Source organism: Equus przewalskii, chromosome 8, assembly GCF_037783145.1.
Source record: "Equus przewalskii isolate Varuska chromosome 8, EquPr2, whole genome shotgun sequence".
Classification (NCBI taxonomy): Eukaryota; Metazoa; Chordata; class Mammalia; order Perissodactyla; family Equidae; genus Equus; species Equus przewalskii.
In genome coordinates, this window is record NC_091838.1 from 74,396,212 (window position 1) to 74,416,734 (window position 20,523).

Below are 20,523 nucleotides of genomic sequence, written 5' to 3' on the forward strand. Positions count from 1 at the left end.
ATACTGACTCGTACTGAAATTTTAGGGTTCCACTCAAGGTTCAAGAAACCCTATCTGACCCTCAACCTGGGCTGGGTTAGGGACACCTCCTCTGTGCTTCCCTGAGGCCGGGACATCCTTCTGTCATTGTACTCATGACTCCACGCTCAAGGATCTGTTTGTGTTACTGTTCCCCCCACCGCACTAGGAACATATGGAGGGTGAGTGCTATGCCAAACTGAAGCACAAGTTCATCAATATCTGGTGAGTGAATGAGTACACAATGGTTGAGTTACACCATCCAATAGCCAATTTATCAGCCAATGAGAGATGACCGACAAAATGCCGGTCTGGCAAACTTTAAGCAAAATGAGGAGCTGTCATTTCTAGACCGTGGAAGGATAGGTCTATTAGGGGTTATGAGTGGGATTTCATAGTATTAAGTGTTCTACCTGCAAGATCAGTCAGGAATACACCAAACCTACCTCTGCCCAGCCCCCTTTCTAGAGGTTCTGGAAGGAGATGAACATGCAGAGGACAATGGGACGCGGAACCAATATTGCCACGTGATGTGAGAGCTGGTGAAGCAAACTCCAGGCAGAACTTCCTGAGAAAGCGAGCACACGGCATAGGTGGAAGGTCCCAGGGTATCTCCCTCTCCTGCCACAGATCTGACCACCATCCCACCGGCTGACTCCTGCCCTTTGAACCCATGAGCCAGCCCTGAGTGAAGAGAAGAGTGAGGGCAGCATCTGCCCGGCGGTACTGAGGGGGCAGACACAGAGGCTGCTCCCGGGCCTGCCACAGGGATGAAGAAACACCCCACAGAGAGCCCTTCCCATTGCCAGCATGTCCACAGCATCGTCTTGTCATCTGACTCAGATTGTACTGGGGCAGCCGTGAGAGGGCACCTCACAGAGCCCCAGCGATAGGAAGGGCCGTGCTCTGAAGTCCAAGGCAGTGTTTACACAGAGGCCACATCCCCCACGTCCCCATGGCTGCTCCCAGCCAATGACTCAGCACGGCCAGGGATTCCATGGTGGGCCGGGTTCCTGGTGGGCACCGGACTCTTCTGGTGGACTCCTCCCTGGGGCCTTACCGAACTTTCCTTAGGCCCAACTGCGCCCAGAACACGTCCACCTCTCTCCTCCTCTCTCCTTCACTGCCCAGCTGTCTGATGTCTCCTGGCCTTTCTGGTTGCCACCTCATTTTTTGTCTGACAGGTGTTTCCTTTAGTGAAATCTCTGTACACTTAATCTGGTCATGCATCTGTTTCTTAGATGCATGTTCTCAGACTAAGACACCGCTCCCCCTTCTTTGAGAGCAGGTGTGCAGGCAGAGCCTCAGAAATGCACCTGTCCCCCTACAGTGTCTGGACCAAGAACTGGCAGATTTGTTGGGCCGACAGACTTTTCTCTGTGGTGTCACACTCTCACCCCTGCAAAATTAGGGGCGCAGGTATGACACATTTAAATCCATACATAAATGTATATGTTTGCACTTAAACTTTATATGCCTGTAATTTTTCTAACTCTAGATGTTTGTATTTGAGAATAAAATCTCTCAGGACAAACATATAAAAGTTTGTAACAATTTATGATAACAGGATACCGTTAATTATTTTTATTATCATAATGTAATAGTGAACTAAGGGGAAAAGGAAAGAAAGCCAGAAGGACAGGCAGAAAAGTGTTAATGGCCTCAGTTTCACAGAGAAATAAAAAAACTAAAAGACATGTAAAAGGTGGCTGGGGAGATGTTAAACAGGCAATTTTGATCAAAGGGAAATTTATTGTTTTGGAAGAGGAAAAGGTTAGTTAGAGGAGAAAATAAGCTTACAAATTAGAAAAATGGGTTTTGGTAAATGAGATCTCATTTAAAAAAATTAGGGAAAAGACTGAAAAATTGTAGAAAATTTCAGAATTTTATCATCCAAAATGAGGCGAGTCAAGACCAAGTTTGAATTTGATCAAGATGAGCTGAGGTCTTGGCAAAGGTTGAGCAGCTGCCATCCAAGCCCCCTAGCAATGGGGACCCAAGGTATGACAAAAATGTTTTAAGGGAAAACATCATGTACAAAAGAAGTAAATAATCAATAGAAACCCAGCGACTTCTGGAAGTGGTTGATCCCCTCTGCCCCAGAGAGAAGGTCTGAGACGGGGTTTGGAAGGGTCTGGACCTGAAGGAAAGACTGAGTCTTATATAAACGATTACACTGTAATTTCAATTTACAAGCTTCTGGGTAACATGCAAACCCCCTGTATTGTCTACTAACTCATGTCACAGTCAAGATAAATCATCAATAACATTTATGGATTCATTTGCCTCACCCTCACTATTGTGTTTGGAAGGGATCCTTAGTGAGGGGAGGGTCATTGTGTTGGTCTGGAGTTTACCTGGATATGAGAAAGGAAGGAGAAAAATGCCTAGATAAATGAGCGACATCAATTACTGCAGTGCCCAACCAGCGGTAGGAAAGAAAGAAGTGAGTTGGGGTGTTCGAGAGTTGCACAAATGTCTAATAGGAAAGAAAATGGGATGGGGCCAGAAGTCTCAGATTGGAAGCCAAGACTCCAAGTGAATCTGAAATTACCTGGGCTGCCAAGGAGCTTGCTTAGATGACTTTAGGTTTTGGTGGTACGGGACTCTAGCCTATGGGGGTGTTGCACACACCTACAGAAGGGGAAAAGGAGCTGCGGCAGGTCAGGAAGGCCAACACACTCCCAGAAACGAGCAGAACAAGGGAGAGCAGCCCATGAGCAGAGCGGGGAGGAGATGCGCTATGGGGTGGGGAGAAGGTTGCGCCCTGGCCAGCTGGCCTCTTGCTCTCCCTACTTCTCCCTTCCCAGACTTTTGAGCACTGTACTGCATACTCAAAAATATCAATTGAGTTAAACCTATAGCTTATCATTCATGTTTGATTTCCATCAGTCTTTGGGCAAGGGGATAAAAGCACTAACAAGCAAATCAGATGAAATTTGACAATACGTCCCAGTGTTCACAGTAATTACATACTAAGCCAGAAATACAGTGTAAAGCAGCGTCACTCACCAACATGCGGGGCCACCAGCACACCCGTGAGGAGAAGCACAATCATGGCAGAGAGCAAAGGATGGGACCAAGGTATCCACTGGAGCAGCCTCCTGGGAGAGAAGTCAGCGGGATATGACGAGTGTGCTTTCAGAAATCCCATGAAATGAGAACCACGGAGCCCCTTTGTCCCTAAGGCTGGGTGGTCAAAGAGAAAGCTCCAAAAGGGTTTTGTTCCAGCTTTGCCACTAACTAGCAACATGACATTAGGGAGATCACATTCCCTCTCGGAGACTCGATTTATCCATCTGTAAAATGGAAACTTAACCAGGCGCTCCTGGAGAACACAGCTATGGTCTCATTTATTTATTCACTCATTTACTGTGAGCCAGGCACGTGGCAAGGATCTGGGAACACAGAGTGAGGACCCTATAAGTTGCTTACAGACTAATGGGGAGGGAGGCAATTGAACAAGTGCCAGAGTTTGACTCTTGTCAATTGAACTTTAAATACCGCACACGGTGTGATACACCAGCATTCCGAATGTCCCTTTAGCAGGCTGACTGAACTTTGGTACCATCTCTCGACATATGAATAAGTTGGGCGATCGCATGGTGGTGCTGCCTGCTAGCAAACTATGCTTTTCCTGCAGCACCTCCTTTCCCTCTTTCCTTGGCTTTTGAGCAATTTGAAAATTTGTTGCAGTCCTGGTGATTTAAGAGCTATGCCTCAGGGATGGCCATGGGGGGAATGGGCAAGGTGGGCCGGGTCCAGGATCCTACCCTATTTCAATCATAGCTGCCCTGTGCTCAGATCAAATATTTCACTTCAATAGGCACTTACTTACTGCCTATTGACTCAAGCAGGTCAACCAAATATTTAAGAGAGAAAGAAAAAAGTTAAAGACCAGAGGGATTGAGAATAGTATTATCTCCCTGAAGAATGTTAATGGATGGTTGACTTGTGCATCTTCTGCTTTAAAACATGTTTTTAGACAAAGTATGAATGATAATACAGTGTGCACATGCTACCCCCAGGGCGCACACAGGGCTGCTGGATAGGGTTGCATATGTTGTGCACTGTGCAAAGGTGTTATGCTGAGAGGGCAAGAAGGTGCCCAAAAGCAGCCAGTGCTCAACTCCCAAGCTTGCCCACTGCAGGGCTGCAGAAACCTGGAGGAAGGAGCATTTTCTGCAATTTGTTCTCCCAGAGGTAAATGTTGCCTCATGTCCTGGTGGCCCTGCATATGTACCCCAGGCCATGGTGGGCCACTCTACCTTGTGGGTGAGACTTGGTATTGAGGAAGATGTCCCAGAGGAGAAGATATCTGTAGGCCGTTGGATTGCTATTCTATGACACTGCCCCAGGGCCTAGCACAGCCTCTGGGGGCTGTAAGAGAAATGTTTGTTGAATGAGTGCAAAAGGGCAGAGTGCGAGTTCTTTGAGACTCTCCCTCAGGTCAAGCATTCTCAAATACTCTGGTTATTATCTGATCGGGCTCGGGCATAGTTCTCTTTGTAACCTTTTTTAGGCAAATAATTTCCTAGAGCAAGTTGACTTTCAAAGTTAGACAGGCTCTCTGATCGTCCCAGGGAGGCTAAGATCTGAACGCCTTCTTGCCAAGGCCAGGAAACCAGCCTAAAACTTAAGGGCGAGGCCTAGGATGTCTCCAGATGGAAGGTGGCATGTCCTGGAAACTCTGCGGGCGAGCCACTGAAGGCATTTCAGAGGACCCCATTGAAGTCATACCCACATGACTGAGGCTGATGTCACCACCTGACACTTACTGTGTTAGATTTATTATTGTTATCATCACACAGTGACAGAATGTCAGAATGTAATGTCCGAACTCGGAAAGGGCAATGGAATCATCTAGTCCAATTGCTCATTTTACAGATGAGATCATTGAGGCTCAGAGACCAGCAATTTATGGTAAAAATGACCCTCTTCCCAATTCCAGCACTCATTCCAATAACAGTACCTACTTAGGAGGTTGTTATGAGGACTGAATGAGTTAATCCAAGCAGGGCACTTAACAGTGCCTGATGGAGAGAAACGGCTCAGAAACATTAGTAAGTACAACCACTGTGTCGGGCACGCAATGGAGGCTCAGTAAACAGTAGCTCTTACACTAAAGGGCTCCATTCCCTGTCAGAGCAGAAGCACCCTTTTGGCAAAAGGAAGGAGGCTGGTGAGTTTAGCACAGTGGATGTTGCTTTTTTTCTCTTGTGATGCTCATTTTAGGGAGACATCCTCTGGGTGGTCCTGATGCTCAGAGAAGATGCGGGGGATGTTTATTGGAATTGCAAATATGCTTATTGGATTTTCAAGCATATATTTATTAGAATGCAAATGAGGGAAGTGACCTTATTACAGACATCATCTTGACTCAGCTCTACTATACTTTTTAAAGTATGTTATAAGGAGGGGAGAATAGTGAGCTGTTGGTTAATGGGTACCAAGTTCCAGTTGGGAAGATAGAAAAGTCCTGGAGATGGATGATAGTGATGTCAGCACAAAAACGTGAATGGGCTGAATGCTACTGGACCGTACGCTTAAAAAATGGCTAAAAGGGCAAATCTTATCTTATGTATGATTTAACACAACCAAAAACAAAGTAAGTTATAAACTTTAGGAGCTTACTCCTTTAAATACTACCTTTCATCTCTGGGGTCATTCATTGTGTCTGGTGCTCCACTAAGCTTTCTCCATGCACGGGCTCGTAAAGACACTCTAGGACTTTCACTATCACACACCTCACTTTCTAGGTGGGGAAGTGAGGCCCAGAGAGGGCCAGTAACTCTCCAAGGCCACCTTCACCAAGAGGCACAACTGAGGGGGCGCATGGCGGCACGGGACACAGGATTCAAACTGAGGTCACCTGGTCCGACTTGTATTTGCTCCATGTATGTTGCCCTGAACTGCCATGCTGATCATTAAGTCCCAAATAAGCAGCCTAGGAATGATTCACTGTAGCTGTAATCCTTGGTAACACTTATTTGGGAAGCCCCAGTCACTTGCTGGGGTCTGGTGTGACTCTGCAGTTGACAATTCCCAGTTGAGAGCCAAGAAAAGGCAAATCACAGTGCCAGACAGAGGAGGCAGCACATATTCAGCCCTCCACAATGGTGAGGGAGACCCGAGTCTGGGGACATGCACATTAGGGGCTGTGGCTGGGATGGTGCCGGGCTGCTGCTGAAATTCAGCACCCCTCTGTCAGCCAAGGCACGGTCCTTGAGGGCAGGGCTGTGTCCACCTGGAGGAAGGATTACCTTTTCCTAATTTGTCCAAGGAAGACTATGGGGCTGTCATTGGCCCCATGGGGCAGTGCTGTCCTAGTGGGACTGAGGCTCCCCAGGCCTCACCTTGGTCTGCACACACCATTTGCACACACCTGGCTCACTAATCACCAAGGGTCCTGATGACCAATTCCTCACAGTGTAAAAAGTGTCTAAGAGCAAGGCTTTTCTAGCTGGACAGACCTGGGGTGGAGTGGGGAGCTCAGGCTCTGCCCTGACTCTTTGAGTCCCCTGAGCCAGGCACCGAAGCTGCCTGGAACTCGCTTTCCTGGGCAGTAAAATACCCATAATGGTGGTTCTTCATCAAGGCATCATGAGATTAAATGGGGTAATCCTTGTAAAGGTGGGTCACATGCCTGGCATGTACTAAGTACTCAGTAAGGCCGGCCCATAATTGATGATTATTATATTTCCGCATCAGGTGCCCTGGGGAGAGTCAGTGGCCCACACAGGTCTGTAAGACCCTCGTTGATGTGGCTTGGTAGATTTTTTTTTCTCAGGTAGATTCACCAGGTGTTGTCTCTCAGGCATCGCGTCTCCTCATACAAGGGCTCAGAGTGGCATTGAGTTCCTAGAACATCCTGGAGTAGCATCTGGATCTCAGACACTCCTTGAAATGCCCCTGCCTCCGTCTCTTCCTCCATCTATTTCTCCCTCCATCTCTCCATCCATCCCCCCTCCCTTTTTCCTTCCCTCTCTCCCTCCTCCCTCCCTTCTTTCATCCATTTCTCCCTCCATCCGTCCATCCTTCCCCACCTCGCCCTCCATCCCTCTCTTCCTCCTTCTTGGCTCCCCACCCCATCAGGCAAAGAGGGTGCCTACCGTGAAGGTCCCACTCAAAAGCAGTTGGATGAACGATGCTCGGCTTTGAACAAGATGGTGACTGAGCCCTTTATACCGCAAAGAAAGACCCTTAGTCATGTGATCGCCTCCCCCTCCTCACATCAATAGAACAGCCTTTCATGAACGTTGACAGGTGGGCTGCCTCTGAGGGGGGAGCAGGCATCGTAATGCTATGGCTTGGAGCAGGTGGAGGCTCCATATTAAGAGGCCCCCTCTTGAGCCTCAGAGAAGACCCAGGCTCTAATCAGAGAACAAAGGCTTCCCTGTTCCATGCCCCTCACTCCACCTCAAAGGTTTGGAGGCCCAGGGATTATGTTCGGGGTCGTCAAGGGAGCTCTGGGGGATGAAAGACCGATGAAAGTCACACAGGCTCTCCTGCGAGGAAAAGGGCCGGCTTTGTCAGGTCTAGTTAATTCTTCAGCAGGAGGAGCTCTGCGATGTTTTCTTATATGTTCCTGGCCTCAGGCCTGGGAATTTTATGCCTCTCCCCTTTAGGGGTTTTCTGCCCAAGCTGTGGGCTTGGGCGAGATGGGGCTTTCTAATCAGACATGCCAGGTCCCCGTGCCAGCCCTGCTCACTCGTTAGTAGTGGGACATTGAACTTGTCACTGCTCAGTCTTGGCTCCCGCAGCTGCTAAATGGGGACAATCCCCCTAGGACTGTGGGAGTGAGGTGAGCCCGGGAAGGGGCGCGGTAGGCAGCGGGGGCTCAGTGAGTCCCTGCTCCACCTCTCCTCTTTCTTGTAGCCCCCTTGTGAATTGTTCCCTTTCTAGATTTTAACAAGGAGGACTAACACTTACTGAGTACCTATCATGCACCACAAATATTTTTACAGGATTTTCTCCTTCTCATCTCTGCAGCAGCGAGATGGAGCATTAGCTCCATTGTACACACAGCACAAGTTGGGTCTTCGAGGTTGAGGCATATGTCTGGCTCATGTGATGGTCCTTCCTGGCTTACTGGTTGGCCTGGCTGAGGACGCTCTGTGTTGATCACTCTACCACTGCCTCCTGGAGAACCAGGGCTCCTCCAGCGATTAAATCTGGGGAGCCCTGAGCCTTTACAGAAGCCACAGAAGGGCTGCTTCAAATAATTAGCTGTCTTTGCGCCCTGAAGTTTTGTTTATAGATCATTAATTATTGTTCTGTGTCTCATGTGCATTGAGGAACAAAGCTACGTGCCCTAGTCCTTTCTCACTAGCGTGCAAGTTACACCATCTCCTAAAGCATTAAGTTAATGGGGATGTGGGGTCCAATGTAACAAAATCCATCCTTTCAGCATCTCCAGGGCATAACTGCTGCTCACTGCTAAGGCATAATAATACCCTGCATAGGTATGTTGTTCTAGACACTTCATGGGGATTTGAGAAGGTTCATTTTCTCCGCGTGGCCTACAACGGGGTGTCTCAAATTTAGCACTGTTGGCATTTTGGGCCAATGATCTTCTGTTGTGGGGACTGTCCTGTGCATTGTAGGATGTTTAGTGGCCTGTGGGGCCTTGACCCACTAGATGCCAGTAGCCGTCCCCCACCCCAAGTTGTGACAAACAAAAAATGTCTGTAGTCCCTGCCAAACATCCCTTGGGGGCTCCAGATCACCCCTGATTGAGAACCACTGGCCTAGTGTGTCCCAGGAACCTTGGTCTTTCTCTCTCTCTGTTGGTGGAGTGGGGTGAGAGTGAGGTTTTCACAAGAACTCAGACAGAAGAGAAAAAAGGTTGTTGTAGGAGAGTTTAAAATTACAGATTGTATTACAAAAGCATCCGATTTCCATACTCACACAAACCCTCAACACGAGTGCAACTATTCAGAAGAGGCAGACACAGCCACATGCTCACACAAACCCACAGAAACACACACGGGACTAAGAAACACACACGTAATACCTTTCCTCCTCTTCCATTTTCCCTCTCTCCGCACCCCCCCCCCCAAGCCCCTGCTCCCTCTCCCCTCCCTCCCTTTATCGTGCCAATTTAGCTTGTCTTTGGGTCATAAATGAAACAGACAGAAATGCACCTGTGCCTTTGCCTCCAGGAAGAATCCTGTTTAATGATGTTACATGTGTAAATGCACTGTCTCCTTCCTCGGCTGGGGGACAGTAACTGTCCCATCTCTTTCACCTCATCAGCAAACCACTGGTGGCCACATATGTACAAATTGGCAGGAGCTCCTGAATGGTAGCAGCCCGGGAGGCCTCCTCATTGCCCTAAGCATCCCCAAATCAGGACTTATTCAGTCAGGAGGGCTCAAATTTCTTAAACTCCAGCAGACCGAGGACTCCAGGCTCGGGTCAGTCTGCTCTTGGCCCCATTTTCCACCTGCTGTGGCTGCTGTTGTGACAGAAAGTGTGATCCTAGAAAACCAGTCCCATATGGCACTCTGAGCCTTTGTCTCTGCTTTGAGGTCAGACCCCTGCGCGGGCCTCAGAGGTCATCCGCATGTGGGCTTTTAAAAGTTATAGTCACGCTCAGTCATTATCCCCAAAGTATGGGGTGGCTGGGTCCACATGGGCTTTCCCCACAAGCAGAGAGCTGGGGTGTTGGGACCAAGTCATCAGTCCATCCTACTTTCCCTGATGATAAATTACCCTTCAGGGCACTTCAGGGATCCTTTCTTGCCAAAGATCCTTAATTAACATCAACTTCATCCGTCAGAGAGGGTCGAGTCAGATTAACCCACACCTAATGAATGGAGCTCCTTTCTTGATTCCGATCCAAACTGGAGTCCCTTTGCCTTGGCAAATTTACTGTATCCTCAGTAAACTAGAGGGCCCTTTGCAGGCCCCAAAAGTCATGATAACAGCTGTTTTTGAGCTTTACATTTGCATAACTTTGAGTGTCTCTCAAGAGTTCTGGGGATTCAAAAGAAATCTTTCTGTGTATGGCCAGACAGGGAAGCATCTGGCTGCTTCTCTCCCCAAAATTCAAGTTCTGCCTCCCCAAGGACCAGTTGTTCACAGGTGGTGCAAGGGCCCCCAAGTGTCTTCCAATGGGGAAAACTGTCTCTACTTGGACCCCAAATGGAAGGTGACTTTTCTCACCAAAGAGAAGGTATAGATCTCAAAAGGGTGGAAGATTGATGGCCAGGCAGTGACTAAGGTGAAAGAGTGGAACAAGGGCTCCAGACACATCGAGAGGGAAGCTGTCCCCACAGTGAGGGACTCAGCAGTCCTTGTGGGTCCACCAGAAAGAGTAAACCTGTTTAGTAATGCTTTGCATATTGACTCAGCATTTACAGGGATATTGGAGCAACTGCAGACGTGGAAACAGTAGAGAGGGATCTGATACAATAAGGGGACCCCTCAGTGAGTGGGTGTGTGGTGGAGGGCTGACTCAGGAGGGCTACGATGTTCAACCCCGCAACTTCCAAAGAAAGCTCTGCCCTTGGACGGCTCCTGGGAGACCACCTCTGAACACTTGGAATATCCTGCCTGATGAGAATGTCTTTCCCCACCTGGGGCTTTGGGCCATGCCAGATAGTCTAAGCCAAGGATGTGATTCATAGTTGGGGCCTCAGGTCACGCTGTGCTGGCTTGACCTCTGGAGCGGCTGGAGACCACGTACAGTCAGCCATGAGGGCACTTCATGTCCACATGACCAACACCTAATAAAAATCTGGACTCCATGTCTCAGATGAGCTTTCCTGGTTGATAATGGTCTGTAAATGTTGTCACACACCACTGCTGGCAGAGTAAGTGCCGTCCACAGGACCCCACTGGAGAGGACAGCGGAAGCTCGTGTCTGGGCTCTCCTGGACTCCGCCCTGTGCCTTTTACCTTTGCTGATCTGGGTCTGTGTCCTTTTGCTGTAATAAAGAGTAAATGTGAATCTAACAACTGTTCTGAGTTCCATGAGTCCTATTAGCGAATCATTGAACCTGAGCGTGCTCTTCGACCCCCAAGTATGGTGGGCACACAAGAGGAATCAAGACAAGACATCAACAAGAACAACTCTCTCCTCCTCCTTTTGAGATAAGGTTCTCATCACCTCCTACTTAGGGGGCTTGGGAGATTATCTGGATCCCATGGTACAGCAGATCTGATTAGCCACACATAACCAACTTCTAGTAAACTATACAGAGAAATCGGATGTGAATCTTCCCAGGGTACGGGTTCAGTTTTCCTCGTTTATCCTTGTGTTGCATTCCTAAAGTCCCAAGTTTAAGTCACTTTAGGTTCTAGTCAGAGTCTCAGTGCCTGGACTGGTTTGTTCCTGCTAATGTCACACCTCAACCCCATTCCTCCAGTCTCAGAATTGCTGCAAGCATCATGGGAGTTTCTTGGCCATAGATATCAGGTTTCTGTGACGTTGGGGCAGACAGGGGAGTTGGCATTACTGCATCAACTGTGAGGCCTCTAACATGTCATCTTCCACCTTCAATACCTCAAACAGATTCACAGGAGAGAAAGAAATGCTACTTCCAAAAGGGATTGCTTTCAATTAATTGATGATCTAGCTGGAGCCTGGGTGAATTCTGCAATGCAGCCAACTTGGGCCAGGGGCCAGGGTGGAGAGATGCTGCCCATTGTTGTTAGGTCCCATTGCTCTTTCAAGGCCTCACACGGACTTGCAGATATTCTCAAGGCATTTTTGTTTTAAGGCTGAAAGAAAAAAAGAAGAGGAAACTGAAGGTGCTGAGAAGAAAATGCTACAGAGACATCAATTCTGACAGCAAGAGTGATGGCCCAGGCTCTTCCCGAAGGCAAGTGTGTGGCAATGCACCGGACAGGGAGTTACTCAAAGTCAATGTCAGAGAGCAGAAAGGACTTGTGCAAGACCCTCTTGCTAATTAGCAGCAAAGTTGAGTCGGGAGCAGCCCTCATTTCTCCATTCTCTGCCCAGTGATGTTTTTCTAATAGCCAGCTGTATCTACCTCATCTTCCCAGTTTGCATAAAGCTAATCTAGACTCATTAATATGTTGTTCAGTAAATGTAATACATTGTTTGTGTAGAGATTTTAATGTGGCAAGGACGAAAGAAGAGCCATTCAGTTATAAGTCGCTGCAAGATTTCCTATCCCCTCTCCCCACAGCAGGTTAAGGGATTTCTATCTTTGACTACTGAGCCCCCTACCTCCCCTCTGCAGATGCTTGGCTTTTGTGCTGCAGAATAAAGGCAACGATAGAAAGAGAAGGCAGAAGTGGGGCGATGGATTTGCACAAGAATTAAGGGAGCTATGTTTGAGAGAGAAGAAAGCATAGAGGCAAAAGGAAGAGAAAATAAACAAGAGGAGGGATGTGGAAATAGAGGAGAGCCAGAAAGTTTGATTTTAGGAGTGTTAGTGAGTGATCCGTTGGAAAATGAAGCTTGGATAGAGTCTTTGAGATGGTAGCTGTGGGAAGCGAGAGCTAATGGAGGGCAAGAAGAAGAGGAAGCGTTTCTAAGAAGTGTTATCATGCATCCACTTGATGTTCTTTAAGACCCACAAGGAAGGATTGGGTGGCTAAACTGTTCGTTTGTTTTAATGTAAAACATTGCCAAGACTGGGCCATAGAACACCCAGCTTATATTTGGGGTACATTAAGCAGGGATTTTTCACAGAGTTCAGTATAGTTCCATGACTTTTAGAAGGCCAGAATCCCTTAGACCGGATAGTCCAGGTGGATGGCACAATAAAATGGCCAAACCATTGGTTTTGGGACCCGACAGACTAGATCAGCCACTTTTGTCTGCAAAAGTGGGAGAAAGAATAAAGCTGATGTCTGGCACCCCTGAGAGTAGATGGGGCTCTGACGCCACCAGGATGAGGAGAGAGGTACCATACACCCCGCTTCCAGCACCTCATGCTGCCTTCTTTCCTTGAATTATTTGTATCCATTTTGCTTTGGGCAGGAATTTGAGTGTTTACACGGGGTTTGTCTTCTGTTTGATTTTTCTTTGTTTGTTTGTCTTTCTAGCTCACGTGGGACTCAGAGAGGAGAAGCAAGTTGCTCAAGATCACACAGAAAGCAGCATTGCTTCGTCAGGATGACTCCTGCTTTTTTTTTCTATACCTTATTGCAAACATCAAACTGTTCGGTGAAGGGGAATCAGACATACTCTAGACTCTTTTTGTCTAGAATTAACGACGAACTAGATGAGCTCCACCTCTCTCTACTGGCTCCTTGCTGAGGCGGGAAAATCTCTCAGAGTCCTAGAACTCTTGCATATAATGCATTCATCGCTAAGTTACAACATAGTCAAGCTGTGTACTTACTGCGTGAGTGGGACAACCTTTTCACCCTCTGACAGATGTATGTTGCATTCTTCAGAAACCAGGAATAGTATTCAAGACAGTACCTAAAGATTTAGATCAGAGTTGAGAGCAATCACTATTTTTTGTGGCCGTTAGAAGACAATCAGACTAAAAAAGTCACAATGGCCAAGTATTCAGCGCAAAGAACCCACCTGCCATCTTTATAGGGCGTGGGAGGAGAAGTAGCAAATGAGGCAGAGTAGGAGAACGCTCAGAATTTAGCGTCAACAAGACTTATTTTTAGTCCCAGCATCATCACTTACTAGAATGTATGACTTCAGGCTGATTTCTTAATTCTCTGGGCCTTCATCTTTCCACATATAAACAAAAGGCAATAATAGAACCTACACTCATAGGTTCTCATAGCAGTAAATGAGATAACGTTTGCAAAGTTCCTGAACAGTGCCAGACTTATTATAATAGGTGCTCAATAAATGATGACGTTCATTTATTTGGTTTTTTGTGTGAAATGGAGTAAGAGGGCAGTGCTGTTATAGTTGACATTGCAAAAAATACTTTGCAAAATAATATCCTGCTCTTGGCTGTGGCTGCAAGGATTCCTTCAAAGGACTTCAGCGAGAAGAGCACTGATCACATTATTAGGAAGAAGAGTTTTCAGTGCGGGCTGTGTCACCAGCTCAGTGTGGGAGTCTGGGAATTTGCTTCCCTTTTAATCCCTCACCTGATGCATGAGGAGGTTGGGCTAATCACTGTCTAATTTCTCTTCCATCTCTATCATTCTGTGATGCTAGCACGCTCTGGGGAGTGACTAACTTCTCAAGTAAAGCTGGCTGTAAAGATTTCCCAGGTTCTATCACATTCTATTTACAAGACACTGCAAAACTGAGGAAACCGAGGCACAGAGATGAACCGATTTGCCCAGACATCCTGAATTAACCCAAGTAAGCCACTCCATGCCAGAACACATTGCCATTCTAGTAGACAACAAGACCAAGATGAGTCAAGGCCCAGCTGGGAAAAAACAAACCCAGGTGGTTCTAGAGAGCGAATTTAATACTGGGAACTAAATATAAAGGGATTAGAAGAACTCTAACCTAAAAAGAGATTAGAAAGAACCAACAGGGGAAATATTGTTCAATGTGAAATACAGGGGGAGAAAATTTCTGGCTTCTCCCCTCTACTGTCCTCCGATCTCCTGCCAATATCTCCCATTGGATAAACAGGAAGCTGGCTGGCAAGGTATTCTGGGAAATGTAGTATGTACCAGTCAACCCCCTTCATTACAGAGCAGATTAGAGAAAGAGCAGGGAATGGATCTGAGAGTCGAGTGGAGTGATGAATACCACCAGGGCTACTTTTGCTGTGAGCCTGTGACCTTATATTCTCAAGATGACATCTCAAAAGCTTGCTCAACAGCTGACATGGCCACTAGGAATTTTGTTGCCACAGCTACAACATGTCAAGGATGCTACCGGTGGAATTCAAGCTTGGCTAGGAGAGTGAACAAGAGAGCAGTGCACCAACAACCACAAGTGCATCCTCATCAGTCAGCAACCACTGAGTGCAGCTTTCCAGGCTGTGCAGGACCAATTAGAGAAATGATTTCATTTCATTTCAATTTCTTCTCACCACAATCTGGCAACATAGGCAAGAAGGCTGCTACCCTTCTACATGAATGGTGCTCCTGGAATTGGGCAACACGTGGCTGGGGATGTAGACTGGGCTATATCCATTTTGAAGATAAACTGAAATTCAGATAGGTTAAATGACTAGCCCACATAGCTTATAAGTGTCAGAGCCTAACTTTAAACCCAGGTCTGCTTGGTTTCAACCCCACTCTCCTACAGCATGCTAAGCCACTTCCTAGCTTTGAGGGCCTTGGTTCTGTGGCCTAGTCCCATTTCCCTCTCTGCTGACTTGACAGTGTGCAGCTTGACAAGATTTTTTTTCTAACAACCACAAAAAACTGCTTCCAAAACACAGAGGCTATCAAACTACCCTGGAGACTGAGCTCAATCTGTTCAGAATGAAGGAGGGAATGGAAAGCCGGGAGAAGCAACTGGAGCTGTGGAAAAAATCAAAACCTTGCAAGCGCTAACCAGGTGCTTGAAAGGACAAAGTGTTCCTGAATAGGGACATACGCCAAGGACAGTGGCCTCCATCTTTGCTGCAGCCACATTGAACGTCTTGGTGGTCCTAAGATGTTCCAGGCTGCCTCTCGCTCTCCATCTTTGCATACGCTCTTCCTTTTGCCTGGAGTGGCCTCTCCCATTTTACGCTTGGAAAACTCCTGCTCCTCCATCAAGCCCTATTAGTCATTTCCTCTGGGGTCCACAGCCCATATTCGGAATCTGCTGTTGCACTTGTCATACCTCCCTGTGATTTGTCTCTTTACATGGCCAACTTCCCCACTAAACCATGATGTTTTGATCACAGGGGCTGTCTTATTCAACAAACATACTGAGTAATGCCAGCCTCCCACTCTGTTATTCTTAGCCCATATTCAACATGTACTATGAGTTTATAGAAAAATTCATTATTAAGTTAAAATACAGGGAAAAGAAAAAATAAGCTCAGGTTTACAGAGGCTTCCTTTCTCTAAATTTAAACTCAAAACTTCTTTCTGGAAACTTCTGCCTTCCCTGTTTATCCTTCTAGCCAATATTTGCAATATAGATTTTTCAAGGTAATTTTTTTTCCCAAGGGGATGAGATTAATAGGTTTTGCCTGTGTGCATGACTTGGTTCTATCACTTACTATGTCATATTTTAACTTGTGTTTATGACCATTTCCTCCTTTCTGTTATGATGTCCTCAGGTTCTGGGTTTACTTCCGGTTCCCCTCTCTATTCCTGTGGCTCAGCACAGAGCATAACTGATAGACGGTGGAGACTCAAAACACGTTGTTGATTTAAAGAGTTAGTGGAAGAAGGTTCTGATAGTGGGCTGATCCTGTAAGAAAGTATTGTTGCAAAAGTTTTCTCTTCTGTAGCATCAGCCCGTGCAGTGGAGAAATGCCTTCACTTTGCTTGCTGTCACCCTCAGTCTATGGATCTTTCTTATTTTCCTCTCCAGGTGGAACATCCACACTGATTGAGGGACCAAGACCAGGGCCAGAAAAGGGGGATGGAAAAAGGCTGCAAACCTGAGCTTGGGGCTCAGAGCCAGTGGATGATGGAGATTTGAAAAGCTGAAGGATCACGAGTAGATTCTGAAAATAACCTTAAAGATCTGAGAGATTGGCCCCAGGCCACTGGAGCAGAAGTCTTCCTCCACGTGGCTTGGTTCTGGGTCTACAACCAAGAATAAATCCCAGAAGAAAAGATGGTATGTCTGCACTCCAGGGCAGGGGATAATGTCGACACCTAGACCTTCTTAATAGAAGATGGACGCTGCCTTCTTATTTTCTTTTGACAATCTTCTCATTTGGCTGGCAAATGACTGCTAGGGGTTTGTGAAAGACCTAGACTTTAGATGGACACGTTCTCTAATTATTTTCTTCTCGCAAATCTCACCAGGCTGAGGGCATTAGGGCTCAGGGACCACTCAAAGTTCTCTGTGATCATTCCACCATATGTGACACAACTCAGTTCAACTCAACTCAACTTGATTAGACTTGACTCAACTTGACTCAACTGAACTTCCTGTGTCAAGCAAGTCCTGCACTTGGTTCTGGGGACCCAGAAATGAAAGAGGTTTCATTCTGGCTCTCGAAGAGGTGACAGTCTAGTAAAGGACTTACTGGAGAGACCACTCTTTGAGGGACACCTGTCACCTGTCTGTGGGTTATTTAGCACCTGGCCACCTTGTGACCTGAAAAGAATCCACACAGAACGAGAAGCCCCTAAATACCGGACGTGAAAAGCAGCAGCTGGCCCAGGTTACCTCATGGCCTCCATCCTGGGGTCTGTCCTCTGGCTCATGCAGAGACATTGTTGGAAAAAGCGGCACAGCTCCATCAGACAAGGGTTGAGCTTCTGGATGGCCAGGGTGAGAGGAGCAGCTGTCATGGCCTCCTCTTTGGGGAATGGCTGAGGACACCCTAGAAAATGTAATCCCAGACCATTAAAATCAACAAGAGTTTAGCAAACTTCTTCCCTGTGAGGCACTGTGCTAGGTGCTTCCAGTCCTGCCCCTGATCTCAGGGACCTCTGAGACAGACAGGCAAACACAGTGCTGCTACGCCATTGCCGGGGAAAGCTGCTGAGTAGGTTCCAAGAGACAAGTGGAGAGAGGTGGGGATCTAGTTCCTGAAGGAAATCAGAGATGGTTCACTGAGGAGGAAATATTAAACAAGGATCTGAAACAGCGTACGGAAATAGATCAGGTGGAGACATTTCCAGTGTAAGAGACAGAGCACATGATGACTCAGCATCATGCAAGGGAATGGTTTGCTGATGGGAAAATGGAGAGTAACTTGATGGTACAGAGGGTACGGGATGTGTGTGCATGTGTGTGCAAGGACATATGTGTGCATGTGTATGTGTGAACGTGTGCATGTGTGTGTGTGCGTGAATGGGTATATGCCTGTGCGTATGTGTACACACATGGGTATATGTGGTTTGCATGGCTGTCCATGGGTATATGTATGTGCATGTGTGTGTGACTGTGTATATGGGGGTGGATATGTGTCACCTTAGGTGACTGGGAGGATTAAATGAGACAATTTATACAAAGCATATTGCAAAGTTCCTGGTATGGAATAAACAATAAATCATAACTTTTAATATTGATTTATTCATTAAAACTTTATCGAGCATCCACTGCATGCCAGGCAGGCTAATTGACACTAGAGCTACAGTAATGAATAAGAAGGAAAAGAGACTTCCTCCCACAGAGCTCGCCTTCTAGTGACCTGAAGTTTATATTAGGATATTGATAATAATCTTCCAACAAAGAATCACTAGTCAATATCAAGAAAAATGATCTAAAACCTGGAAATATGCAAAAAGAACTACAGGGCGTCCTTCTGGTGCAATTCTGGGTGTTGTATAGCAGACTCTGTGGGGAGTATCTTGTTTTATGGGGGGGTGAGCCTTTAATTGACTTATTGAGTAGGTGGTTTTACAATTCTGAAGGGGTGGAGGTTAACTGATAGCCATGTAAATGATTCTCACGTGAGGGCAATGCAAAGAATTCCTGTCCATAGCGATGTAAATGAATGAAGGTGCAATTGATTTCTGTCCAGTAAAAAAAAAAAAAGAGTTTATTGCTGGAAGATGTCAATCAGCAAATTCATTTCAAAATTCCTTTGACCTACTATATAAATCCCTATTTCTCAAACTTCATTGAACCAATCCCAACATCTCCCTGTTTTCCTCATTAATTCATAGTCAAATAACATCTTAGACATGTGTTTGTTTCATATTTTAATGTCATGTTTTTACTTTTTTGAAAATTAGAATTCAGCAGCTCTATATTTCTTAAAGTGGAGAAAAAGGCTCATATGGTTAGAGAAAGATTAGCAAAACATGTAGAAAAGAAACGTATTTCAAATTTTATCCTGAGTCAACTAGAACACTAAGCCCCCCCAGAACATGGGTCAATTTTCATAAATATACCATGACTTTTTTCTCTAACATTTATTCAGCAACAGCTAGGCATCAGGTACTTTCCTAAGTTCTCTACATACATTGTTTCATTGACTCCTCATAAAATCAGGCAGCTATGAGAGGCCGGTATCAGAAGTACTATTTTATGGAAGAGGATACTGAGGGTCTGAGTGATTCTGCAGTTTGATCAGTTCTACAGCAGGTAGTGACTCTGGCAAGATCGGACGCTGGAGCCTGTGCTCGTCACCACCTCCTTTACCACTCAAACAGTTAACATTCTTCAGGCTGGATTCCCATGCCCGTCCCTCCTTCCCAACCTCCCCTGTGCTTCTCCATGTCAGGAAATGACACTCACTCAAACTTGGGCATGAACTTTGGTTCCCTCCTGGTACTCACTCCACCATCATCACCTTCTCTTGATTCTGTCTCCTGAATATCACTCAAGACTCCCTGTCCACATAGTCACCTCCTAGTTCCAGCCCCCATCATCTCTGGCTGTCATTAGGACAACAGTCTCCTCACCACCAGCCCTGTTCCCACTCTCCTTCCTTTAGTCTCCACTTTCCAGCCAGAAAACCTTTCTGCAACACAAATCTGATTATTACTCCTACTTGCCTCAGAAGAGATCCATACTCCTTGGTATGGCCCTGGGGATCTCACCCTTGCCAGGCTGGATAGATGGTTGGATGGGTAGATAGATGGATGGATGGGTGGATAGATGGATGGATGAGTGGATGAATGGATGCATGGATAGATGGATGGATGAACAGATGGATAGATAGATAGAGCGAGATAGCATGCGTGAGAGGGAGATAGAGCTATATAGATAGATAGACAGATGGATACAGATAAAGTTATAGACATATAGTCAACTTGTTTTTTAAAACTCAGTCTGACAACTGCCCCCATCCGCACCACTAATGTGTTTCTCTAGAACCCCTAGAAAAAAAAGGCTGTAATTTCCTTTGGTAGCATAATCACGCCTTTGTGTCTGAAAGGCCCATTCACCATTCACTGCAGGGTGAGCGTCCGGCTGAGGCAGATCTTAGGCGATATGAAAAAGGAGACTGTGAGGGCTCCAGGAATTTAATAATGCCCCGTTGACATATGACTGGATGGTCCGGGAACATTCAGGAAACTAGTATAGAAAGGCATCCAGGAGTGGGAGGGGCCCGAGGACTCCACCAGCTCTGAAAGACTCACTTTGTATCCATTTCTCTCCTATGGAAACTGGCTCAACAGAAAACAGGAGAGTGAGACATCCAAAAGATGGGGAAACGCTGCACAAACCACAGAAACTCAAAGTCCTGAGCCTCGTTCAGGAGTCCTGTGAAACCAGATAGAAGCCCAGGAAATGATTTCCTCTAGCATTCCATGAGACTCAAGCGTGCAGGGATGGGGAAGGCACGGCATCCTTTTAAATGGAATAAAAGTAAATTGCACCCAGCGAGCGGGGGTTGAATTTTGGAGTTGTCCTTTACTCCTCCCTTGCCCTCTGCCAACATCATGCTCATTATAGGAACAGCTTCCATTTGCAAAGCACACAGCACTTTTCTCAGCAGGCATTCACTCCGTAAAGCTTGATTGAATTAAGTTACATGGGGCTCTGTAGTTCCAAGTCACTTTCAC

The 20,523-nt window shown here is 46.5% G+C and overlaps 2 protein-coding genes across 2 annotated transcripts in view; both read right to left on the bottom strand.

The window, feature by feature from the left end:
* The window catches only part of OC90 (otoconin 90), a 33,264-nt gene extending 30,188 nt beyond the window's left edge, over positions 1–3,076 (bottom strand). The window contains exon 1 of the mRNA XM_070632052.1: positions 3,031–3,076. Coding sequence (XP_070488153.1) covers positions 3,031–3,076 — 46 coding nt within the window. The remainder of the gene's footprint in view (positions 1–3,030) is intronic.
* An 8,628-nt stretch (positions 3,077–11,704) lies between these two features.
* HHLA1 (HHLA1 neighbor of OC90) overlaps positions 11,705–20,523 on the bottom strand; it is a 31,413-nt gene continuing 22,594 nt past the window's right edge. The window contains exons 14-16 of the mRNA XM_008515531.2: positions 17,228–17,384; positions 13,344–13,426; positions 11,705–11,748 (exon numbers count right to left, since the gene is read on the bottom strand). Coding sequence (XP_008513753.2) covers positions 11,705–11,748; positions 13,344–13,426; positions 17,228–17,384 — 284 coding nt within the window. The remainder of the gene's footprint in view (positions 11,749–13,343; positions 13,427–17,227; positions 17,385–20,523) is intronic.